This window comes from Falco naumanni, chromosome 1 (genome assembly GCF_017639655.2).
Source record: "Falco naumanni isolate bFalNau1 chromosome 1, bFalNau1.pat, whole genome shotgun sequence".
NCBI classification, from domain to species: domain Eukaryota; kingdom Metazoa; phylum Chordata; class Aves; order Falconiformes; family Falconidae; genus Falco; species Falco naumanni.
The window spans coordinates 16,228,754-16,256,659 of NC_054054.1; the positions used below are offsets into that span (position 1 = coordinate 16,228,754).

General features: G+C 36.9%; 1 protein-coding gene across 4 annotated transcripts in view; it reads right to left on the reverse strand.

Moving 5' to 3' along the window:
- The window catches only part of LRBA (LPS responsive beige-like anchor protein), a 412,366-nt gene that overhangs the window by 46,331 nt on the left and 338,129 nt on the right, over positions 1-27,906 (reverse strand). For all 4 annotated transcript variants that reach the window (XM_040582452.1, XM_040582440.1, XM_040582445.1 and 1 more), the window contains one exon: positions 12,983-13,150. In XM_040582452.1, coding sequence (XP_040438386.1) covers positions 12,983-13,150 — 168 coding nt within the window. The remainder of the gene's footprint in view (positions 1-12,982; positions 13,151-27,906) is intronic.

The window sequence follows — 27,906 nt, forward strand, 5'->3', positions numbered from 1 at the left end:
CATTATTGAAGCACAACTCCCATGCATTTCTTTTAGAGCTGGAAATAGAATTGATAAAATGAGGAAATAATCATCAGATTTGTTAACTTCCTTTTATGTTGACATGATCAATACAGAAACTTCCATTCCCAAATAGCCCACACTCAGCATTTAAAGGGAGTCAGGATTTCATCTTACCCATGAAATCTGGTATGTCCTTTAAATCCCAATGCTACCTCTACAAACTATACTCTTTTACATAGTGCCATTACTAAGAAAGGGAAAATTAAACACAAGCTACCATATATTGATGCAGATTTCAAATACTTCAAATACATTCATCATAACAAGAGCCCAAGCTGATGTAGAACAAAAATCAGATGTTATTTGCTTGAACCAATGAAAGAACAGCAGTCAGAATACTATTTTCCACTGTCCCAATCTCAGAGGAACTCACCACCTTCCTGCAACATAAAACCTGGAAGAGACCATTATGATTTCACTGCTTACTCACATAAGTGGTGCTAATCATCATCACACTCTTAGACTACACAACAGCAGCAGAAGAACAGCTACGTCTCCCACCCACCCTCAGTGCAGAAGATAATCCTTCTGGGATATTAAAAAAAAATAAAATCAAATTTTTAGTAGATAGTCACTGCCTGTTTTCACATTGTGTTCTGCCAGAACTGGTGAAACTGCTGACCAACAGGAAAATGATTTTGCCAAAGCTTGTCTTAGAGGACCACAAATTCTCCATTTTCAGTCTTTAACGGACAGTTTCTACATCTATGTTTATGATCTAGCTTAAGTCTGGGATTTACAATTCCAGCACAAACAACTCTTTTAGACTCATTGGATTCCATCTGGTCCTTCCAAAAATTATGAGAGCCTATTATTTCCAGGATTACAATAGCCCCCTAACAAAATCTTTCCAGATCATGTCCTACCACAGGTAACAAGGTTTCATAAGACATCAAAACTGCACATAGACTAAAAGCATGGATATTGGTATCCATATGTCCTCTTTACCGACACCTTCAGAGATAAAAAAAAAAAAAAAATTGAAAAACTGTGGAGTAAAGGCAACACTTCAGCACAAAACCTCTTTTCATTCCTTTTAATTACCAAGAAAAAATGTAAAGATTTCTTTATTTAGCTTCATCATTTCTTAATTATGACCAAGAGAGTGCACTAGCAACCCCAAATGATTCCTTCCTTTACCCAGATTGTATTCAAAGTCAATCCAGACGTCCAGTCAACGTTCTGATGATGCCTCAGTCAGGATCCCATATAGAAGGATATAAGATGACCTCCCTCTGTCAGCAGAAACATGTGATGGTGGAGCTAGAATCAATCCCCATTCTCTTAATTTACATAACAATAAAAAGAGAAATAGAGGGCATTTAGCCACCAGATGTCACTCAGACTTTTGTTCAACCTGTCAAAGAAAATCAGCTAGAAGCAGGGAATCTTTTCCTCAGAGAGATAATTAATATCTCCTTGGAGAAAACAACCTACCACTTACCTGAGAATATACAGTAAAATGACCATCAGTCAAAAAGTCAACTCACTTTCGAACAAATTATAGCCCAGCTTCTAACTTAATTTTCTTGAAAAATGTATTACTAGCATTAGTCAGTATTACTAAGAGACAGCCAGCTTCTTCTAGTGGCAGAGGAAGAGCATGTGTTCTCACATTGCTGAATCCCTCTGAGGCATACAACCATTCAGATTATTGCAGGTAGAAATATTTGGGAAATTTGCACAACTAGTTTGACATCTATTAAAGGCACTACATAACTGGAAAGGAATAACCTTGTTTTGAAAGATACCTTTAGTTCCACAAACTCTTATCTCTGAAAGCATGCTGCATACCAGAGAGTAAAAGATAATAACATTCAACATTTTGTTTCACTGCTTCTCAAATATCCCAGTAAAATAGCCTTCTTCCTGTTAATCCTCTACAAAAGCAAAACTTTGGTAAGGCCAGAATTGTTCCAGATGCTACAACAAGAAGTAATAAAATGAAACAAGGTAACTAGCCCTTTACAATAATCCTCACAGTATGCATCTCAAACCACATACTTGTATGATAAACATGGTATTTTGAATGTTAATTAATTTATAAATATGAAAGCCATAAGCAAATTTCACAAATTAACATTTACCCGATTACCACAGTAACCTGTTCCTAAAAAAGTCTCCTGGATCCTCTCCTCTCTTCTTGGGGGGTGGCAAGGCAAGAAGGGCAATAGGGAAGTAAATTAAAAGAAGAGTGAAAAACTTGAAAATTTGGCTTAGCTTCTGGCCACTGCCTAATACAGACATTTTACGTCTCTGAACTTACCCTCTAATCTAACTGTGAAGAAAGTTAATTCAACAGTATGCAGTACCCACCAAATACGGCTGTAAATTTTTTGGGAAGGAGGGTGATGGGGAGGTTGAACATATGGATGCAGTTAAGGTAAAAACAGATGTTTGTTACTTTTCTTTGCAGCAACACTCAGAAACTAAGTCAAAATTGCTTTTTTTTTCATGTTTATGTCTGAAAGAACTATAAAATTAAATATGAGGGAGGGCAGGTGGAGGGGGAACTGCAGTGAGTGTCACAGAGAAAGAATGAAACGGTCTCCAGTTTTGAACTGAAATCCTGAAACGCAGGCCCATATAGCTAAAAGGCAAGACATACACCGTTTAACTCTAGATTAAAAGACCCTTAAAGGGACTAACTCAGAGTTGCTTTCATCATGCCTGCTCAGCCACTAAATACCCATGTTAAAACGCACGCCTCAGTCTGAACACATGACAAGCTACAACCTTTCCGTTTGCTACAGAGGCTACTTTCCGTCAATGTGCCTTTAAAGATCTACACCAAAGTATTTCTAGTTACTTCTCAAATCTGTAAGATTTAATTGCCAAACATTTGAACACCCAGGTGAAATAACATCATGCATTGTAATACATATTCTTTCAGCATATGTGTTATGGACAGAAAATGTTTTGGGTTTATCCTCCATCTTTCTACCCAGTATTTGTGTCCAGAAAATAACAATCCTTGCAAAAATAATTACTTTGGCTCTCTGCCACTCCTACCTCACTTTTCAATATTCAAAAAGGTTTACACACATGTTCCTCAGTGATTTCTACTGGCTTGAGCGATACGCAATTATGATTACTTGTTTTCCCTTTCCTTCCACCCAGATGTTGCTTAACAGCACCAGAGAACACAGAATATTTGACAGGTTTCCCCTCAGACAGTGAAGTTGAATGGTTTAGCAGCCAACTGACTAGCCCCCCATGGGATGGTGATTAAAATCAAGCTCTGATAACAAGTGATCAGAAAACCTCTTCTGACCAGATAGTCACTTACAGTCCCACAGGAAGATTCTGTTAAATTCCTCACACACTACAGAAACACAGATAACACTAGCTGGAGAACAAGCACGATTCATAACAATTAGATAAAATTGCTGAAAACAGGCTAACGATTATAGAGGAGAAGCTCTTTGTGGTACCATCTCCCCTTGTTTCATAGCAATCCCCATTAGATCAAGATTGCGAAAAATGGGCAAAATGCTTTTCCGACACAGGCAATGTATATGCTTGCTGACTGTACACCTGCCCTGGGGATACTGCACTACAGTTGACCCAGGGAAAAAATACAGCACTCAAATGTTAGTATTATAAATTCACACACTCCCATTCAGTGTTTTAAAACATAAAATGAGCAGCCTCATTTCTTCATGCCAAACCAGAAAAATCTTTCTCCTGGTTCAACTTCACAAAACAACCCCTTTTACGTTGAATCCCTTCAATTTTTTATCATTGCACTATTCACTTAACGTACTGGTTTAAAGAAAATTGCCTACACCGGCTTTGAAATGTAACAAATGGCAGGGAAGGGAAGGGAGCAAGGAGGGAAGAAAGGCTAAAGAAAAGATACTTCAAGATCAAGAGTTACATACTGTTCTGTAGGTTCTGTTAAACACGCCTGCAAAGTGTTTGTGATAAACCCTCTGATAACCAAGCAGAGTGTACAAGATGCCTGTTGCAGCCCACTAATGCAGTTACTGCTTCAACTCAAGTTTATTGACTTCAGAACTGAAGCATGGGCAGAAATACTGTCAACAACCTGCAGAGGGGGACATTATTAGAGTACACTAGTAAGTTGGTATGAAGGAAAAAGCGCCCAACCTTTCACTACTGTAGTGCATTAAGGATATATGTAACAAAACTGAGTATGCCTCATTACACAAGAAAATAACATTAAAATGTAGAGAGTAAAGCCATCGAATATAAATGAAGCACAGGAGTGGTTTTTTTTCTTCCTTCCTTATAGCTTCCTTGCAACACATCTGTTATATAATATTTCCTTTTTTTTTTACTTCCCCTAATTTCAGTTCCTTCTGTCTGCCCAGAATAGTTGTCTTTTGGAAGTTGGTTACTAGTCTAACCACTTGTTATTTACTAAATTCAAACTACTATAGATACTTGGAGGGGGGAGGGGTTACCCTACACAGGATTATTTTTTTCCTCAGAGCTATTTGCAATTCAATGTACGAATAATACTCCCTTCTGTTCACATCACAGAAGAAGTGTAGAATAGAGCATAGCATAGGATACCTTCCACCACACATTTAAAAACAAAAACACTAACTCAGCTCTCAAACTATATTAAGAAATATTCTATGAGAATCAAAAAAAAAATGAAGTCTTTTTGTCCAGACAAATCAGTATAATGACTGCCATGTAATTGTCAAAGTAATACAGGAAGTAATCACAGTTTGTGAGAATACAAATAGATCCCCCTCAGGGCCATGCAAGTTGCTCCAATCTGAATATATACATTCCAGGCATATTAAACAGAGGCATAGCACGGCCTGGCTGCAATCTCCAGTTCACGCAGCTGTCCATCTACTGCAGTGTAATCCCAGCTGCCAATCTGAAAGAAACCAGTTAGTCAGAGCAGACACAACCAACAGAAACAAATGTCACTCAATAATGTTCAGAGGCACTGGGTTCATGGATAATTTCAAACAGTATCTCTGTCTGGAGCACTGATGTGCTCATTCAAAACACCTAAATCTTTGGCTACTGGAAAGAAGCAGATAAAAAAACTAGAACTAGAAAAACAGGTCTGGTAGTACTTCAAAGAGACTGACAAAATAAAAAGGAAAAAAAGAGTCTAAAAAGAAAGTTAAGATGAATTTAAAGACCTGCAAATAAAACTGGACTCAGTGCAAGCAAAATCCTAAGCAGTTCTGGGGCTACTTTTAAAAAATATAAGCCTCTGTTTTATCTGAGCACCACAAACAAAATTGCCTCATGTTTCTCTCTGCTGTGGCAGCTGAAGATTTCAAGAGAGCAACTCATTGCTTTCATTTAAAATCAATAACTATCTCACAGAAAGTATCAGCATTGCCACATGCGATACCTTGAAACTTGATTGATTTCTGGCATTATTCATTCACTCCTCTAAACAGCTAAATATAATCTTTAAAACTTGCTGCAATCACAGAGTCTACCTGCTACTTAGCTGATTCCAAATTTTCTGATACAAAACTTCCCCCTGGAAAAAAGCAATCTGTTCTGATCTGTTAGCATTCCATGGAACTCCTTCAACTTTGATGCCATCTCTATTTATTAAATAAAAAAAAACTTAGTTAAAATAAAACATTTCAGTCTGAAGGAGATTAATACATGGATGTAAAGATCCAACATTTAATGGTCTTACATGATCACCTTTCAGAATCTGTAACCGTTGCGAAAAAGAAACAACTAATTTTGTGAAGCTAAGAAATACATTTATTTAAACTAAGTCAAAACTGCTACCTGCAAGATCAAACTTGCTGTTTTCAAAGTATGTGTACAATATTACCTCAGTCTCCTACTGCAATGAATGAACTTTCTATTATCATTTAATAAAATGTAACATTTGAGACCTGATTTTTGGACACTGCTTGAGGAAAAGCACCTTTGCACAACTGCAAGCACAGCACTCAAGAAGCACCTATAGTTCAAATACAACTAATAACTAATATAATACAGTTTGGTAAGTAAATACTACACCACATCCACAGACACAGTGGGAACACTGATGAGCTAGACACCCTAGGCTGCAATAAGCAAATACCATGAAAACACTCCAAACAAAAATTTTTAGTTTCCCAGTTACTGTGAAAGTCAATACAGATATTTTCAGACTGCATTAAAGAGCCATCAAATAATCAAAGCATGCTGACAACATAAAAAATAATGATATTTTTGTAGCTAGTTCACTTCTGTTTGATTCAAGGCTTAGTGTATGATATCTGCAGCTATTACAGAATAGTGTTTCTCATCCTTTCCACATAGGGAAGAGGGGAAAAAAAGTTTAAAAATTTAAATACTTTCTATTTAAAAAAAAGGTTATTTTTGAAGCATTATGAGTATCACTTTTTTTCCATCCCTTGTTTACTTTTTGATTGCTCTTTCTTATTTAATGTTGGCCAACAAATACGTCAGCTATCTAAGACTGACCAGCCAGGCACAAATGAAAACCTAAAGAGCCCAGGGGGTCTCAAGGCCTCTCTGGTTCTGATAGATCCATGAGACAGGTCAAGCAAGAAGAGGTGAGGGAACTGACTGCACTGAAAATTTCTATCCTTTGAATTTCAATCAGGGGCTGAGAAAAAAAGCACTCGAAGCCGAAGAACTGATTTACATGAGTTACTTCCTTCCAAAAAGCTTTACTACTTCCCGCCAAAGCTGTTGTTTTATTCTTACTTTTTTAATCCTTATATATCAGGCGTCTCAGTCCTGCTTTAATTAACTCCATAAGAGCACTCTTTCCTGCTGGATAGAGAAGCAGAAGCACCAGATAAAATTAGAATCTATTCTGTAATGAAGGACAAAAAGAGAACATCCAGGTCAAATATTTTTATGGATTGAAACCTAGCTGAATACTTTTATGGCTGTTTCTACAGACTGTAGCAAATTCGTAAGTTAAGACAAAGGGCAATAAACCCCATTTGTCATGTCAAACTCTGGGCTGAATGGAATCAAAGAAGTGCCACACCTCCCAGATATCACAGTAAACACTTGCTTATGCTCATTTTGCCTGTTTACTCCAATACCACAGATAGGTCACAGTGTGAGCTGAGATGTGAGAATTAATAGGTAAATGATACAAACTGGTGGCAGGAATGACGCTCCTGTTATTTTAATGCTCCTTTTACCAGATCATAATACTTCATCTTTTTGTGGTACAGTTCCAATGCCCAGACAAGCTGATTTCATGCAGCAGTGGTACCTGCCCACCCACCACAGCACTGGAGGTCCTGTCTTCATTACACAGCCCTGCTCTGCATACCTTCACAGGAATAGACCAGGGCATGGGTTTGGTTGCAAGCTAACAAGTCCACCTCTCCTTAGCCATGAAATCAGTATGCTTCCTTTAAAAATAGTCTTCTTAATTCTGGTTCCATATAATGGTATTTTACTATGGGTTTGCAATTAAAACTAGACTAATCCTTAACATTTATTTGGCTTCTCACAATGTTCCTCTGCTGTACAACGTCAAGCATGCCATCTGCACAACACACTTCTGGCCAGAGATGATTCAAAGATTGTTTCTACAGTACTTTGAATTTTGCCTGCATGAATTTGTTACTTACTGAATTCAGCACATCTAAATTTACTGCTCTGAGACAGTACTTTTATAATCACTTTATCCTACTTTTTAGAACGCACTGAAGCCACAACAAAGACTGTTGCCCAACCTGCTAAAAACAGACTGATCGCTTTCCCAACTATTTAGTAAATGTTAACTATGCTATAAATACAAATCGTGTTTATACTTTGTGAAAGATTCACTGTTGTCAGAGTTCTCCAGCTGAGTTGGAGCTGAAATATGCTATTAACTCCCACCATGAACACAGCTAAAAGAGAGGCCAAAAATGCTTTCTCTGGGATAAGATATCAGATCTGCTACTGCTGTCATGAAACTGGGGTCATGTAAACTAAACATCCTCGTAAGATCTTTTGGAAAGCACAGAAGTCTCTCAAACTGTAAATATTTAAAAGTAAAATTAGACTCATAAGAGATAGGTCTAAGATACATAAAACTTACCCAAAGATATTAATCTCGGGCAACATTTAAAAGCTATTATCCATAGAATAATTTATCCCATATGCCTTAAAACTGAAAATAAAAGAATTATTTCATCTCTTTATATAATCAGAAGTGGCACATTCAAGTAACATACCAAATGCTACGTCCAAGCTGATTCTTCAGAATCTCTCTTTAGAAACTCCTCAGTTCATATGGAAATAAAATATCAACAGCAGAACGAAAGGTGCCGATAGAATGGAGAAAGCTGTGCTTCCTAATGTTAAACAGACTACCTTCATGTAACAAAAAGGCACCTTCTCTTCAAAGGAAGAAGTATAAAACAACTAAATTATCTACGGCTAAAAGCAAATCACTTAATGGAATTGTGGAGTATTAATCGGATAGGACTTCTTCTCATCTTTTTCAAACTATTATTGCTAATTTAAAAATCATCAGTCCTCCTTAATTGCTGCCTACAAAGATCATATCAGATGAATTTTTTTAAATTATTTAAATAATATGGTTAGGTGCTTTTTGATATGCATGGTACAAAATTTAGTATGCTTCATGAGGTTCGGGGATTCCTGTAACAAATTAATGACGTATTCTCAAAGCAATATTTTGCCCTCCCACTATTAACTTCATCTCTTTTCTTTACGCTTATCCAGTGTTTAAGCCAGCTACATAGGGGTATCAATGAAGAAACAGACCTTTAATTAGGAACTCCAAGTGCAGCCCAGACTCACAACCATCCTTTGTTATACCACGGCAGAGACAAGAGGGATTTCTATCCTTCTGACCAAGACACTAATGGAATACCCACAAATCAGTCCAAGATATAAATTATTTTCTATGGACTGTGCTTCACCTCTTAATCAGTTGCTTGTCCGAAAGGCTTAGATCTAATTCTACTTTTTTTTTTTTCTTTCTTTTTTTTTTTTCCATTCGTGGACAGCTATTCCAAAAGAGAGCAGAATTTGTGATAAGAAGGTGCTGTGAATTCTCTCCAGAACAGCTGGATGACATTTATCTGTGCCGCTGTGATTCCTTGTCTCTTCCATACAGGCAACAAAAAAGCCCTTCCACGGCAGATCTTGTGATTGGGAGTTCCACAAAACAAAATGTGGCGTTCAAGAATGAAGTCAACAGAAGGTAGTCATATAGCATACCTCTGCTGGCAAATACCACATTTTCCACTGGAGAGAGATGTGATATTTACTGCTTGTCAAATGAACAGCAACTTCCCTCTGCAATTGTAACCTCCTTCAGCAAGATATACAAGTACAAGGATCAGAGTCAATGACAATGCTGCTAAAAAGGCTTGAGGAAAAAAGGAGGATGAAGGAATGGTCTCTGCAGGGATGAGTAGCACACAGATATGCCAGCAGATATACTGGATCCCTTGCCTTGCTTCTGGTTGCAGTTCCCTTCCCCCACTGGCTGCAATTCAAACCCTTCTCTCTTGATCTACTCCCCTCCCCCTGAGATTTGCTTTTGAATTATGCAAGCTTTGCACTCCTCAGGGTTTATCTGCCAAAAGGTAGCATGTGGCCCATGGTTTGCATTTTAGTTTAAAAATTTCTATTATAGCAGTCAGATCCTTTCAAAATACTTTACTTCCTTTATTCCCATAGGCAGAAAGAATGGCAGAAAAAAATTGCTCACAGCAGTATGAGAGGATGTAAAAGTTCTACATTTTCAGTTTAAAAAAAAGAAAGGTGGAATATGGTTTTAATCAAGTAGTTTTCCTTCCTAGACGAGTGCTTCCTTCTTGTAATATATATAACCTGACTGCCTATAAAAATAAAGGTGCCAGTTGGAGCCATTTAGGAGACCTAAGGAAATTCTGCATTAACCTACACTCCTACACTCCTCAGCTCCTTCCACTATTATTCTGTGTGTGGCCTCTCCTGATGACTTAGGTCACCAATATCCATACATATATCTGTAAAGATACTTCAGAAACACATGCATCATAGGCTTCTCACTACCAATGTGGTTCAGGCTTAGCATAGACTACCTACATGGAGAAATTGCCATGGTTTAAGCACATGCTATTATTCCACATGAAACCTAAAAGCCTCAGTAACATGCAACTCTCAGAGTATACAGATGCTTCTCCTTGTTTCAGGTTTGCAAGTAAAAATGCATTTTCTGCTACAACTGTCAAGATTTAAAGGCCCAAGCCCTGAAACTTGTCGGGAGAAAGCCAAAAGCATCCTTTTAGAAATCAAGAAATCCAGAGTAACATTTCCGGTTTAATAGTTGCTTAATAAACAGATGCTAAATCTGAGGTGTCATGCCTGTGTAAAAATACTGTTAATTGTCCAGATCAGAAATTTATTTGGCCTCTAACCAGGAATTTGGTGGAGAAAAGAAGAAATATTTTCTGGCAAGCTGACTGAAGGAGAAAAATAAATGCTGATTGAAGCTGCTTGGCAGTACAGAACGTTAGCACAGGTCCTCAGGGAGACAGATTAGTAAGCCAGAAGAAGGTGAGGCTGTCAAAGGTGCATGATAAATTCATTTAGCACATAGATATAGAATGATTATGCACACAGATATACACACAAACAGATTTTTTATTACTTTCATCTCTACTCATAAGTAAAAACAGAATAACTCACCATTGGTGATGATAGTCATTAAATCGCTGCACTGTCAATATCATATCAGAGCTGATCATACACACCATTGCAAATTACTTATACACATTTACATAAGAAAAAAAAATGTGCTTTACAATATACATGTAAATAGCAAGGGATACCTAACTAAACAGGAATGCTTTTACTGCTTTATTGACCTGCTTAAAAATAATAAATAAAAATATTCCATTGAACCAATCTTCAAGTAACTCTGAACAAAAGTGTTACAAGATAACCATTCATTCTGCTGCCAGCATTTATCAGCATGTATTTTTGACACCATCCATAGTGTTTTGAAATTCTGCTGCTGCTAAGCTACTCCATTACTGTGAACTCAACAACACTGATATTCTCCCTCTCCTGTTTTCATTTTTATATGCTACTCAGTCCGGGAACCATACAACAACTCAAAAAAAAAACCCCACCAAAAAAACTTGTATTCAAATACATTAAAAACATGACAAATTCAAAAGATTTGGTAACAAAATATGTTAAGCAGTATTTATAGCAGTACGAAGTGAACGCCTCTCTAGCTGAGATGATCCACACTTCCAGACAAATTCATAACTCCCCTGGTCTTAAATTACTTTTTTTCAGGCTATGACACAAGCAGAACAGATCACAGTTAAACTAATTACAGAACTGCTCTAGAAAAATTAAAAACTACCTAAAAATTGTGTGTGGCAGACCACTATTTTGATTAGTATTACTTCAATTATTAGTTCCATAAACAATGGTTCAATGATGGTTCATTTAATACCAAAATTAAGAACCAATTTACACACAATGCCCAGTCTATTTTTCAGCTCACACTTAAACCTAGCATTTCAAGAGTCTAATAAATACTCTTACAAGGTAAGACTGTTTCCTTGTCAGTGTACAGCAGACAAACATTATCAATGAAATGAAAACATGACAGGGTGAACACCTAGTATGCTTGGGTCAATAACTGTTTCAAATCCAGATGACATATTTTCTTAAAAGCCAGGTGTTCCAGTATCTCTCTTCTTAGCTCAATTAAGTCTATTTATGTGCAGCATATGTATTTTACCTTGAAGTGGACCAAGATGTAGGCTGCAGACTGATGGCAGCCCACATAATGACGACATCCAGCCATCACTTTTGGTACTTAAGCAAGTCCCTGTGTATGCCTACATGCCCTGCACACTCTCGAAACCTTTCCACTGCACTCACAAGTCAGCTACAGCCCACAGTGTTGCTATGACGTGACTCTCTACAGTCTGTCAAGGTGCCCCAAACAGTCGGATGGCAGGTACATACAAAGAAAATAATAATTGCTTACTTCTCAGACTTTCTTCCAACAAGCAATAAAAAACAAAAACATCTATTAGGATTAGCCTAGAATTCTACAGTGAACTTCAAACCTATTATTTGTAGGCAGAAATGTCTTCATTCGTGTTTTCATTCAGTTCACATATATATTCCCCGTTGGTAAACATCTAGCCACCCTTTTAAATAAAATTGTTGATAGCATTCATAATACTTTGTTCTTAGGGATTCAGAATATTTTGTAACAAAATACCACATACATTTATTCTACAATTAATATACATGCAGCTATACTTGATACCAATGTATTGTCTGAACAGAGGATGTAAAACCTATCAAAACCCTGTTTTAATTGCCCACACCCCTGCTTTTTTTTTTTTTTAACATTTTTTAGATGGACGAGGGAATAGTCTTTAAGCCCACAATATCCTAAGGGATACTTTAGAAATTAGGTTTTTCTGAATGGTGCTGAGTCTGAGTGAGACTACTGATCTTTCCAATGTTTAAACATTCACTTTAGTGCATGAAAAATACAAGACAAGTTATTACTAATTTGATAGCAACCCGATAAAAATAATGGAAGCTACAAAACTATAGTTCTTGATGTGTGCTACATATGTAGGATTGCATTAAAAGAGAACTGTTAAAACTGTAAAAGAAAATTCAAAAGTACAAGCCACATCAAGCTTGCTCGTCTTCTGCCATTAAGATCCAGTAAGATCCAGTGAACAAAATGACTGCCCTCAGCAACTGAAGCAATCCCCGAACATAAGTTTTTATATTGGCATCCAGTTTGTGCCGACTCCAGGTGCACAAAGTTTAAGAACAACTTGCAGGCTTGTTCTCTTGATTTTGCATGCTGTGACAACTGGTTCAAGCACCTTGCACTTGACTGGCTTTTTGCCAAACCACAAGAGAACACAAAGATTAACAAAGATTTTCCTTTACTACATTTGAAGTACAAACTTACCTCTCTCAATATGGAATCCGTTATTGAACTTAAATTAACAGCTCCTTCATAAGTCAAATAGTAGAATACATTCAGGGACCTAACAGCCTCTGGCCCTTGCTGTTTGTAGCCAAAAATCAGATCAATCCACTGGTGAAGCTGGCAGGAAACAAACTCACTTTCTAATGCCTGTGAGAAAAAAAAACACACACAAAATATATAAACTTGAGTTTGCCAGATAGTCATCATTTAGCAGTAGTAGAAGCATACTTTTTAACAGCATACAAAATTATCTTAGCAAGTCTAAATACAGAATCAGTAACTGTTAATTGATGATTTTAGATATTCTATCCAAAAAAAGGTGGGTCCTCTGGTAGATGCCAGAGTCTCATGCCCTACTGCCTGCTGATCAAAAGACATTGTTTTTTAAACTAGAACAGTGAGAATAAGGGGGGGGGTGGGGGGGGGGGGGGTGGGGAAAGCAGTGAGTGGAAAGCATTTATGGTCAGCCAGACTATATTTAGATAAACTCTCAAGATGAAATTCTGCTTTTCTGTGTGATCTGCACAGTAAATAACAACAGCATGGTAATCTCATTCTGACAGAGGGAAGACTGATAGACTCAGGGAAACTGAAGTAACTAGGGACGTTAGGGTACAAAGTATTTAACTTGCTGGAATATCAACTTGCTATTACTTTTATGCATTTCTTGTATACATCTCTTATACAAACCTATACAGAAACAGTCCTATGATGAATGATTAAGTCACTTTTCTGAAGATGTACTGCAGTTACAACACAATCCCCAAACCAAAAGCATCCAAACAATAATGAATCTCTCCATAACAGTATTAGGTACACCACAAATATGTTCAAAGATAACCTAAAAATTGTTGTCATCTGAAGGGTTAATTATTAGATTAAGTCATCAGCATGATTTTCTTCCTCTGTTTTACACAAAGAATTCAATATATTTCTTACTTGAATAAGCAAATGAAACAATGCAACAAAGTCTGATATTCTCTTCATCTAACAAAATGAATGGCATTTTCCTTGTAAAGGAAATTCCTAATTTTTGAGCAGAGGAAGTTAAAATTAATCTGAAAACCAAGGAAATCACTCTGCAACTTGCACTCAAAAATGATGGGTTTGTTTCATTAACTGATGCCTGAAAACAACATTTAAATTGACACATAAAAACAGCAATTGTCTTAATTTGTATGGTGCACTCCACACAAAAGCCCTAAATATGTTCAAATTAGAGCAAGCTGCTTGATTGTCACTGCAGTCTCATGTCATATTAATGCATGACAAACATTAAACCATACACTTAAATGGCAATTTATATCATTTAAATGTTTACTGCCACACCAGATCATCAGTCATTTAAATGTGACTTTCTGACAGCTAATTTCAGTTAATTTTCCTCGATTCACTTAATTAGAACTTTCAATCAAGAAAAGACCTGTACATATCTTTGACATCATATCATTCTTTTTTTTTATTATTATTTTTATTAGAATACTGAACTGCTGAAAGCATTCTTTAAAATGAATTGCCACACAGTGTAGTATCTCTCTGGATGATCATGTGAAAATACCTTACAAAATATATGCTTAGAAAGGATTTTTTTTTCTTTCGTACTTTTTTCTTTTTTTCTTCAAATTAAAAAAAAACCCTCAACATTTAGACACAGACACACAATTAAAACTATAAAAAACCACAAGCGGGCCAATTAAAAATTAATGATTTCAAAATTGTTTAATAAGATAAAACCAGTCAGGAGTCTCATGAGTGTCCATAATACTACAATGTGCAGCCATAAAATTCTACAGGGCTCAGCAAATGACAATGATAGGAATTAATTTTCTTTCTATCCTGCTAAAAAAAATTAACCCTAGAATATACTTACTGTTATCACCATAACTATTTAATGTTAGGAAAAATAGTGTTAAGAACTTGTGCATTTTTACATATATATATGTAGTATGCGCAGAGGTTATTCATATTTTCCTTTTCTTCGAAAGCTAGATTTGTAAAGGGTCATATTACGTTACCAAAGCATTTGGACATGTATAACTAAAGGAATATCACTCTGCAACCTCCTCAGATTAACGGATAATTCTGACTTTTTCTTAAAAAAGCAAAACTAAAACACACTGCGCTTTCGTGGAATGTGTGGGAGCCATTTACTTCTCTTTTTCAAGTTTAAATTATTTCACACTTGTAATTTACACAGATTCAAAAGTAGGTAATTTTCTTTTATTTTTTTCCACATTAGGCCATTTTAAATCTTATTTGCCAAATCACAAATAAAAGGGTTAAATTAGAAATTACTGTAGTCAGCATCAATACCCAGGACACTGAAGGCCAGACCAAACATAGCACACAAATTCAAACGCTAAATAAACCTGCCTGTCATTTCAGGGTCAAAGTTAAGTTCTCGGGTGGAGTGAAGTGCTTACACTATGACACAATCAATGGAGGAACAATATTTAACAGTCTGTATAATGATTAAAAAATGAAGTAGACTTTCAAGAAAAATAACACAATGTACCAGTACACGTGATGCACTTCACAGCCATGCTGGTATATACTATTTATGTATGGGTGCTCCTTAAAAACAAAACATCTGAGAAGTGAAAAAGTTCCAATTTACAAAACTATCCAGCTGTAAAAAGGAGAGGTTTTTTTCAATGTTACTCTTAGGTTTTTTTCAATGTTACTCTTAGCATTTGCCTCATGCAAAACTAAACCAAGGGTATCAAATGCTACACGTTTAGGTTTACTTAAGCATCTAGGACAGCTAGTGCTCATTAAGGCTCAAGTTAAATATGGCATACAGCGATGGGATACTAACATCCTTCCCATGCTGCTCTTAAAGCAAACCAATCAATTGTTAGCACTCCCACAGCAGACCAAGTACATCATTTACTGTGTGTTCTGAGGAAAATGTGCAAAACAAGAAAATTTCCTAAAATGTCCAGCATAATACAGTAATATTAAATCCTATTGAGTTATTGTAAAACAAATCAGTGACTAATGTCCAATTGTTAAAGGATCAAACAAGACCATGAAAAGATTGTCACACGAAGCCACACACAAATTGTCAATTCTGTCCACAGGGACTCATATTAACTTTGACAAACTGTCTTGGGGCTGATATCTGTTTCTTTAATGAGATCTATTAGGCAGAGACTAAAACACTTGAGATATGCTAAAAAGTACAGTATACAGATGTCAAACACAAACACCTATTAGTAACTTTCATTTCTCCATTCCCAAGGTAGACATGCTTCAGACACATTAACAAATTGAAGTTTTCATCTAAGAAGGAAATTTTTGTTTATTCATAAATATTTTTCAAATACATAATCTGATGTCACTAAATGTCCGCAATCAAAAGTACCTCTTCATGAACAACTCTGAAATTCATTATTCTCTGTGCATCTTTTTTTTGCCCTGTTTTCTGAAAGGAATGAATGGATAATAATTTCCTGCTAGCAACCAAAGACTAACGTCAGTCTAATGCTGGTACAAATGATTTGGTAAAACAGGGTTGGAACAACAAAAACATAAAACTAGCAGGTTAAGAAAGATTTTTCTTTTTCCAGTATAAATACTCTAACCATTTATTATGATATGTTTTCCCAAATAATAATATACCCTTGGAATCAAATTTTGTATCTTTGAAGTGACTATATTGGTTTTTGCCCTCTAATTTTCTTTCTGGTTTAGATTATGTAATGACATATAGCATATGAAATTATGTCTATTAAAAATGTATATATACTGTGCTTGAGACTGGGATGTTCCAATTCTGAAATAAGACTAAAAGATTAACTGTATCCCTTTTTTACCAGCATAGGTATTTATTTATAATCAAGCTATACAGAAACAGACCGTGGATTTGCCTTATTCCTATGCCGATTAAAGCAAAGTAATCTTGAAGCAAAGCATAAACCACGCATGTAACTCTTATTTGAAAGACAGAAAACAAGCCCGAACTATACAAAATGTCTTGTATATACTTAAAGTGAAAGTAGAAGCTTTGATGAGAAATCAAAATTGTTTCTCACACATGAATAATCTTTCCTATTCATTCAATAAAAAAAAAAAACCAAAACAACCAAAACCATCAAAACACCAGGAATATACTACAGCAGCAAGTAAGAAATTACAAATCTCAAGTACAAATAATTACCTATTAACTTCAATGGGCTAAATATTTTCATTCCTCTTTGAAGCAAGGAATTTCCTTTGAAACACAAAATAATTGAGTCTCTTTTTTACATTCCATTTGAAAAATATTTAGGTATGAACAGAAAAGCATAAATTAGGATTTCACACATTTTTAGCACAAACACAATTTTGACATGAAAAATACCCTTCTTGAACATGACAAAGCACCCGTATAACTGCAGTACCAGGTAACTACTTTAAGTATGTATTCTGGCTTGGGAAGTATCTGTGTGCACATACATTTTTTTTTAAAAAAACAACAAAACTAGCAAAACCAAACAACTGGAATTATGTTTGCATGTGCAGGCTTTCAGACACAAGCTGGTAATGCTGCCTTAACATTGATATATGACCTTTGTAAGTTACAATGAAGAAGGCTGGTTTTTTCAGCCTAATTAGAACTGTTTCAAATTTTCCTGCTAAATATATGATAGAAAGTCCTTTCAACTTTTTTTTTTTTTATTCTAGAGTTTTTTTCCTTGTCAACCTTGTTCCAATCAAAATATGTTTTGAATTAAATTATTTTGATTCAATATGTGGATCACATTTCACTTCTAAGATTTAAAGTCCGAAAAGGAAAAGTTTAGGCTGTTCAAACAAAGCAAAACCAGCCACTTTGCAGAAAGCTATTCACATTTACCAAGACTGACAAATTGTTTGTGTGCACCATTAGGTCTAGTTTCTGCAATAGTTGCCAGATTTCCTGTCCTCCTAATAACATATTAACTCTTTAAGTGCTGGCTTTATCTTTTGAGCTTTCTCAGTAACCACTAGTATTTAAAAAGTAAATTAACCAAACACACTGTCACCAGCAGCACTATTTGATCACATGGGTAGACATCTGAGGGGAAAAAAAGTATAAGAAGCTATTAGAAAGATACGGAACTCAAGCCTGCCTTGAAGATATCAGGACGAGGAAGAGGACAGCAGACATACTAAGGAGAAACCTCCGAGATCTGCATGAGGTAATACAAATTTTGAAATGATGAAATGGACATAAAAATGTTTACATGACTGGTGGTTTCTAACTTGCTAAATAACTGTTCCAAGCAAATTCATATAGTTTTATTTACTGTACTTTGCAATTTGTTTTAAAAATTAAATCCTTCAGAAAACAAGCAATTGCTTTACAGCTTACGTTATAAGAACTATCTCATTTTTCATTTTGTGTGTGTGTTCCAGAAGTGCACTGCCAATGTATTCTTCATTACTGTTATAACCAAAATTAGCATTTCACTTCTCTATTTGGTACCAACACCAGGATAAAATAGAGAAAGATCTCCGGAAAACACAACCTTAATATAAAGTTTTAACTCAGATGCTTTACTGAAGATGACTGATGTTACAGAACAAAGGATATCAACAATCTGAGAAGAAAGTCACACACAGGAGATCTCTGGAACATAAACCTCTTCCTCTGCTCCTTCTACTTCTCTATATTTAACAATAAGGTACTAAGTAATGACAGAATTCGTGTAACTTAATGAAACAGAATTTTGTGGCAAACTATATTCTCCATAAGTGGCACGCAAACAAAGGAAAATATTTTACAGTCTAATGACTCAAACTCCTACATGAATTTATGTTATTACTACCAAAAGAAGAGTGAATTAGTAGCATGTTTAGCTAAAAATCTCGAGCACCTTTGAATCTTCTGGTGATTTCTATATTCAGTCTACAACTGTTATTCTGTAGTTTAAGCGGACAAGTCAGACAGCTGTTACGTATTTTCTAAAATGAAAGCTACATTTCCTTTGAAATTTGGCTTTAATCTCAACTGAAATGTGTATCATTAGGTGCCAGGAATAAAAGATTTAGGTGAATATGAAAACTTGCCTTGGAGTGTTCTTAGCTACCCTTTCCATAAAGGGCAGCGATCACCCTTAAAAAAATATTTCTCAGTATATCCGTGATAATCTGCAAATTTGAAAGCAATAATTTTAAGGCAAAATTGTTACAATTTACCATGAATACAGATAAACAGACCAAATGTTACATTTTTGTTGTTAAGTTTCAAAGTTCAGATATCTACCTTAGGTGCCAACAGTGAAAACATTTACACAGATGTTTATCTTTACTCTTGTGAGCAATTCTACAACCTTCATAGCAGAACAACTTAGAAAGGTGAAGTATCCTGGCTTGCAGGATCTCTGAAGTGACTCATTAGAAGACACAAGCGTATGACTGTTAGAACATCTGGAGAGCTAGACTTAAAAACACAAACTTCTAAAGATGACACTACAGAGAAACTGAGAACAAGTTAAATAAAGGCCACCCAGGTCCCAAAGCAGTGTAGTTACAATGTCAAATGCCAAACAAGGACTAATTTGCCCACAGTGCATGTAATTGCTATATCCTTCTCCTTGAGCACGCACACTGGTTCTCAACAGTTAATGAACTATGAATTCACGTGTTGGCTTACCTCCTTGTTCACATATTCCACCAGCCATGGTTGTGGCAATACTAACCTCCCCATTGAAAAAAAGAGTGGGCAAAACCTAACTCAGGCAACTGGCTCCCTAAACCAACAGATGTTTTTCAAAAGGCATACCAACAATGGCGCCTTCCTAGTTGTGTGATTTCTTCTCAGCCAGAGGTAGAAAACGTACAGAAGAAGTGATCAAAACAAAAAATGATCAGGAGGTCCTTATTAAATTCCCCTACATGAAAAATAATATATAAAAGCCATAATTAATTACAGTTGTGCAATCACATGAATCAGTATCATTATTCCTGTGATAATACTGATTTATGTGGCTTGCCTTTGCCCTTCCCCAGAGACACACAGAAAATCTAACCACGACCAGTTAGATAACCATTTATTACTACAAATATGGCTAAAACCAAGTACTTATAACACCAGGAGGTGTTCCTGATTTCTCTACCATTTCTGCATCCCTCAACCTCGTCCCTGCATTTTTTTGTCCACATTTAAAATGTCAGCTACATTGTTAGAGGATTCTCTCCTCCAGAAGAGTCAGCAATATCCTGAGGCCAAGACTGAATGAAAATGCCTTTTGAATATGCTCACACACAGCACCAAAAGGAGGCAGGAAGCTCCCTCCTCCCTGAAATTCAGCAATTCCTCTCCCAGTTCCTCCAGCACTTGTTTGCATGAAGACTGACAGCCTGGATCTGGAACCTATTACCCATGGAAGCACAGGCTGTTAACCACACAGCTGACAGTTGGCTCAGTCAAATTAGTTTAAATGAAGTTTTGTGTTTAAAAAAAACAACACCAAACACCAAAATCCCACAAGATATGACAGTATTTCACAATGCAGTGAGGTGTATTGATCCAGCCGACTGAGCTGGCAGTGAAACTATGCAATCACGTTGGCACCCTATGCTGCCAAGCTAATGTACCTTTCCTCTCAGAAGGTTAAGGCAGGTATACTGCTTCTAAGGCTTCAGCTACCTTGCACACTTCTAGCCAAGGAGTTTGTGTGGCATCTCCCCGAGCCTTGTCAACATGATCACAGGTGCTTCTGAGTGTCAAGTATTAGCCAAAGACAAACTGAAAGGTCAAAGTACTACACACTTGGAAAAGGGTGTTTGTCATGGTAAACAGTGATTCACCTTTTAGCACTACAGATTCTTTCCCATTCAGAGAGGTGCAAAACACCACTACAAAACTTTAACCATGTAAAATCTGCTTGCCTTTGAGGCTGAACAAACTTTTTCGCTGAAGCTAGAAACAGGCCATATTCTGAAAGTCAGGGAAATGTTATAATAAGAGTACACGTACCCAGCGGTGGGGGTTTAGCTTACTTATACTAAATGAATACACAGCTAGCACAATTGTGGTGAAACTTAGTGAATGCAGTGAAGGTCATGAAGTTTTAGGAAATGTCTGAAACATGAACTGAACTTTTATGATCAAAATGCAAAGAAGTTTTAATGTGAACACAGACAAAACTACACTTGAAACAGCTTTTGTGTTAAGTATTAGGCTGAGCACTGCGATCTCATTTAATCCCCAAATTAAAGTTTAAGCCTACGTACACTTCCTGGTTAATGACAGCACAATACACTTCAAATTGGGAGAAACTTATGATTCTTTTTTTAACACATCTTACATCTAATCTTCTTGTATGTTTCTTCCTTCTGATTTAGTCTGTAAGCCCTAAAAGTCAACTGATGCTTTATTTTTGCACTCTGTTTCAACAGCTTGCAGCATTTATGCTGTGCTTTGATGTGTCAGTTGTATATGCAATTCACAAGAACTGTGATGATCAACAAGTATTAGTATGCATGTAAAGAGGAGACAGAACTGGTTGCAAACACATGGTCTTCAAATCATTGCAAATAGCACAAGCAAACATCGCAGAAGAGTTGTAAAGACTAATCTAATTTGTCTTTGAAGCCAGTTCTGGGAAAAAATGTTCTAGAAAAATTTGTTTAAGATTAGGAAATGGTAAGACAAAAGGTCAAGGAATTTAAAATTTAAAACACAGTTTAGATGCGAGTCAGGCAGAGTCATTTCAACCTTGTCATTTGACTTGTCTGCTAATTCACAGAATAAGAAGCACTCAAGAGCCTTTGGAGAACAGAACACAAGATTTACAAAGGCAATTAGGGTACCACATCTGAATAAATCAAACACAGTTAAAAAAATAGGAAACAGCACTTTATCATCAAGTGGCACAGATGTGTAACCTGCTCTGGGGCTAACACGCATAGATAAGCACGGGATTTGCTTCCTTGCCCTGACTGTGAACAGTGAAGCCCTGATGTTTCATAAAGACATTCTGAGTGGTTGCCTAGGATGACAATGCAAGGTATGTTTGGCAAGGACATCAGACTCCTTAAGGTTGGCATTTAACTGGAAAGACAAAGGAGAATCATTATTTGACTTTAACAGTGACTGAGAAAGGGAGTTTTTGTGCATCAGCTTCTACATTCAGCTTTTAAGGAAAAAAACACATTTGTAGAAGACACTTTTTAGAAAACTAAATGCTTTTGCAAACTTGCCCAAACACAGCAGGTTCTCATTTAACATCTTGTTCTGGCATGTTTGCTAAGCAGGAAGTCTGGATCCAGACAAACTGGTGCTCAGGGTGGCTCACCTTCTATCAAATACCCTAGGACAAGAACTTCCACAGTCTCCTGATTAAGGAGGCACTGCCCCAGTCTTGACTGTTTGCCATACCCTGTCCCATTGGATCCCCTGGGCTGTCTCCTGCTCCCTGGGAGTCATTTGGCAAGTGCTGGAATTTGTAACAGAACAAAGAGCTCTTAGGAGTCAGGTTCAATGCTTGAAAGAAATCAAACTGAAAACAGATTATATTTGTAAATTACTTCTTAAAATGTCCATCCTTAGAAAATAAGAAATCTCTCTTTTTTTATTCTAATTTAATCATGCATTGCATGTTGAGTTTGAGATAGTTTTGCTCATACTGCTTTCTTGGCGACAATTTCATTTCTTCTAGATTTTATTCCCTTCTTTCACCTAAACTGCTTCAAATTTCCACTATGACGGCTGTACACAGAAGGACAAGTGATATATTGAGTATATTGAGCATGCTCAGGAAATCAAGGCGTAAACACCTCCAAGTGCAACAGACATTCTGTGGCCAGTTGAGAGCAAACTTTTCATAACCGTTATATTACTCTGCCATGAACCATGCTAGCAGGAAGGGTGTAGGACTATTAACATTCAGAGGTTACATGCTGAAAAAGCATATGGTCAGTTATTAACATTTTAATGAATTAAATTCTTCCAGTCGTAAGCTAAATATGTTGCTAGAAAACCCCAAAATTCTCCCTTGTATTAACAATATGATTTTTTTTTCTTCACAGGAGACGGCCTAAAACCCCCTAACATTTAGAAATAAAATAAAAATATACTGCAATAAAAAAGCATTTAACTCCCACTTGCCAAGTAACAACTTAATTCAGAGGCCTTACTCCCAGAGACACTTCTTGCTCTTTACAAGGCAAATATGCAAGCAGATACCTGTGGCATTACTTCCCAGTCTGGGGGATGGGGAGAGGCAGTGAGTTTTTTTTAAAAAAACCACAAAACCTAAAAAACAACACGATGTTATGCACTTTTTTAAAGCAGCAACTACCAAATTACAAGGGTTTACTGAAATAACATCCCATTAAAACTACGTAGTCTGAGTGTAGCACCAATAGATTTTTTGTATTATTTTTTTATTTTAAAAAGATAAATAAAATCCACACCTGTGGCATGACAACCTTTCTTACCCAGAACGAGGAAAGCACAAGGATACGACCAAGGCCTCATCTGAAGGCCAGGACTGTGCAGCGGCGGCAGGTCCCCACAGCTCCTCACCATCACAACCCACAGCAGACCAGTTACTGCCAGTGGTTTAGATACCCAGCCCTCTCCTCACAGCCTTACCCTGAAGTTCCCCTACCGCCAGAGCAGGAGGGAAATTAAAGGCTTTAGTAAGTCCCGGTAAGTCTGTACTTTCAATTCTACCTGTCCTGCAGGGCAAGCTGCCTTTTTTTTTTTTTTTTTTTTTTTTTTAAAGACAGATAGATACAAATAGGGAAGGCATCTTTATGTAATATCTGGAAAGAAAGAAAAGAAAAGAAAAAAAAAAAAAAGCAAAACAAGCGGGCCGCGTCGCAGTGCCGCGCCGGGCCCTGCCCTACCCTCAGGTGGCGGGCCGGCCGCAGGACGGAGCTTCCCGCCCCGGCCCTTGCAAGGGCGGGGGGGGGTGGGAAATCAAAGCGCCACTTGTGCACAGCGGGGTAAAACCGCACGGCGTTTGGCGGGAAGGGCGCGGTGCCTACGCGCCCGCCGCCGGAGCCCGCCTCGTCCCCGCCGCGGGCGGGCTGGCACCGAGCCGCACGGAAAAGGCAAGCGGCAAGGCAGGGGTTACTGGGCGCGGGAGGCGGGCGCGGCGGCGGGGCACAGGGAGTTAATCAGGGAGCATATCCAGAGCCAGGCTTGGAGAGGCCTCGCTAATGAGCCTCAAGTACCCTGCCGTGGCTTTCAAACCTAACTGGCTTCAAACGATGCCACCCTGTGACAGACTACTGCTGGCCGTACGGAGAGGGTGATTAGAATAAATGACTGGAGTAATTAACTCTGATTGGAAACCACCTGACTGGAAAGAGAAGCTAGGAGCCGTTTAGCCGATAGTCTTCTGGTAGAAAAAGGAAGCTTTCCTTTACTCCGGTGCTTGTGTGTGCTAAAAGGGCTCTTCCTTTCACGTAGGTATGAGGTGGAAGTAATGAAAAGCAGCTTTCACTCGAGGGCCTCCCCATTCATCCAAACGGGGGAGAGAAGAAAAGCTTCAAAGTAGAACTAATTTACTTCATCCAAACCCCACTTAGGAGAGCCTGCAGGCTGCATTAACACCAGGACAAAATTTTGGTTAAAAAAACCCCCGACTTTCTCCTCTTTTCAAGCAATTTAAAGACACCTGCAAGTTGTTGCTTTGGGTTGGGGTTTTGGTTTTGTTGTTCTGTGGGTTTTTTTTCTTTTTATTTAATTTTTTTTCCCCCAAATACAACTATTAAGGCCTTCATAAAGAAAACCAGCCCTTGCATTCTTTATTTTTCGTGGCCACGCTGCCGAATTTTTCAAAGTGTGAAGGCAGTTTGTTCCCTCTGGCGGTGGGAACGCCATTTTTTGCGCTATGGAAAACAGCAACAATTTAAAATTTTTTTTGGAAACAGGATTGGCAATCTCCAGCAGCCCCGAGGCAGGAAACATATTTGCTGCGCATTGGCTTTCTCTGCCACGCTATCTTGCCACTTTATTTTACAAAGCAGAATTACAAAGAGTGAGGGCATTACTACCTGCTGTTTTACAAGCAATCAGCAATTCATTGTACCAGTGTTGTCCTGTACCTGCTGAGTAAAAGCTTTAAAAAAGTTCCACTAACTGCCCAGTAACAACTACGGTATGGTAGCAAAAGCAATTCACCAAATGTTTATACTGAGCCTCTGATTTATTTGACAGCTTTACACCTTCAAGACATGATATAATTAAATGTTTTGACAATGAAACAAAAACTGTATAAATTAGAAAGTCGTTAAAGATGTACAGTATCTAGAAATGAAATGTAGTAAGGCTATAAAATACAATTTCTGAAATGCTCCTATAAAATAGACAAAATGTATTTAACTTTTAAAGAGTGATTTTTTTTAAATCCTCAGGCTTTCTGCTACTGTATTAAACTATTACAGATCTAAATAATTCCTAATTGAATCACTGTATGAATGCAGTTCAAGTAGATTAAAAATGCGTATCTATGTTATTTTTAAAAGGCAGTCAAATCATGACAAACAAAAACGGTGGACCAAAAATACTAGGAGACTTTAAAAAAGCTAACATACTAAGCAGTATCTTAATTTATTGTGTCAATTGTTGTTATTTTGATTGTTTCAAAATATAAATCAACAGCTGCCACAATGGCTTAGGGGACAGCTAACATGCTATGATGTTAATCCTACCCCTTCAAGGCACTCTAGTTCAAGCCTCAGACAACCCTTTGTGCCTGCATAGACCAGCGAGATGCAAGCTGGCACTTCTGATCATAGAGAAGAGGGCACACAATGCACAAGGAATGCTGAAAATGGGGTTCAGAAGAACAAAAACTACCTGCTGACCATGTCTGTGTTCACAGGGTGACCAAGGAGAACGGCAGGAATCACTATTCATGTTCAAAACGAAAATGAGCATGTTAAAAATCAAATTGTCAAATTGAAACAAATGTCCATAAACTATGGTTGCTCACTCTAAGGTCAGTTCATATCTTTAAAATGCAGTTTCATTATCATTTTTGGTAGCATGTGTAGAAAATATGAGCTTATTGCTAGACTTAAAAGCTAATTGTTTAAACAATGTATAATTATATAACCGTTATTTAAACATTAAAGCCTTTAAGCAACTATGTGAAAACATTTAGAATCAACTTTGTAAAGCAGCTGAAGAGCACTGTTGTTCTAAAGGAAACTGTAATCCAGCAAAAGGTAACAATGACCAGTTGTTTATAAAAACCACTGAAATGTTTGGGAACTAGTTCACATTCTCATGCTATGTTTATGTTTCCATTCATCATCCTTCTCCTCGAGAAGATAGCTCAAAGGGAAGAAAGACTAGAGAACAAAATTTTGTTTAAATTACACAAGCAGACGTCAGGTAATTTAACAAATCGAGACACAAAAGGGATGCCTGTGTATAGCTAAAATCATTATTGTATTAAATCATTTTCTCCTTTCTCTTCTCTCTCTCCCTTTCCCCTCTCCTCCCTCTCTCTCTCTCTCTGAGAGACCTATCCTTGCAGCGTGGTTTGTATTTATTTTGTATACTCAGCTTTGCCAAGAACTTCTAGCTCACAAGTGAAGAAAAGAAACCAGAAATACAATCAAAATATGAGTGTACAATGTATGTTGCTGCAGTCTTGTTAATCAAAGAGCAGACCCCCATCTTTGCTTAAAATATGTACTTTTAATGATTGACTCCCACTTTCTTCACACTTCTCTTCCATCATATTGTAACAAAATATAACACAATACAATATTATGCCCATAGCAAATAAATTGGCATTGATGAGACAATTTCAGGACCGGTATAGTGGGCAAATGGAAAACAGTTATTCATCACACTGTACATTAGGAGGATTATACCACTTGGTTACTTACGACTGTTGGACTGTATTTCTGAATAGGAATCTCTTTTTTTTGCCCTTCACTCATAAATTACTGAAGCCACATACATTTCCATGATGATGTATGTGATAACTGAATGTGGGAAGATTGTTTTTCCTTACACCTTCATTGAAGAAGATGCAGGAAGTTACCTTTTTGTTTAATCAAATGTTTGGGTTTCAATTCCAGATTCAGTTACATGTCTTCCCTCCAACTACCATGGGGTTTGAAATAAATGATTAAGAAAACTGTGAGAATCAAAGCAAAAATAGCTAGTGCTCCTTGGAAAGAACTTTACCTTAGTCTTATTCTCTACTGCATTATTGTGACAAGAAATACTTGGGATGACCACAACTAATCACATATGAAACTATTTTTTTTTTCTGTGACAAGCTCAGAAAATTCTTGCCACACAAAGATTAGATAGGGCATGTTTGCTTACTACAAAATGATCCAAAGTAAAATGAACTTCTGTAACTGGTCCTACTGAGTTATTGCTGTATTTCATACAGGGAGTGGCACAGAGGACTCATAGTGCTGGTTGAGTATATCAGCCTTAATGCAAAATATTCCAAATGTTTATTAATATAATACTAGCAACCATTTGTTAATCCCTCAGTTTACAGTGCCCTCAATTCTCCAAATACTTTTCCCCCCAGAATGTCAGTAAATTCAAGTGAACATTTTATAATTAAACAAAACATCAAAGTAATGGATGTTTATGCAGCCACCCCATGCAGGTGGGTTTTTTTAAATTAAATTTAATAATAGAGTGTTATACTGCTTCTCTTAGCATGCATGCACACATACTAAAATCTGTTTGGAAATGTTGTTCTATATTAATATAAATCTTGCTATTGTCACTACACCTAGAAAATGTTGTAAATTGCTTTATAAAATAATTAATTGTAAAGTTTTAGATTAAAAAAAAACCTTTCCATTCTCTCTCAAAATAAAATTGTATTATAGCAATACTGTGAGTCTGTTCCAGGGATCAGGTAACATGGAAACACACAGAAAAATACCATACTACTCAGAAATCTTTTTAGACCAAGTCAGGATTTGCC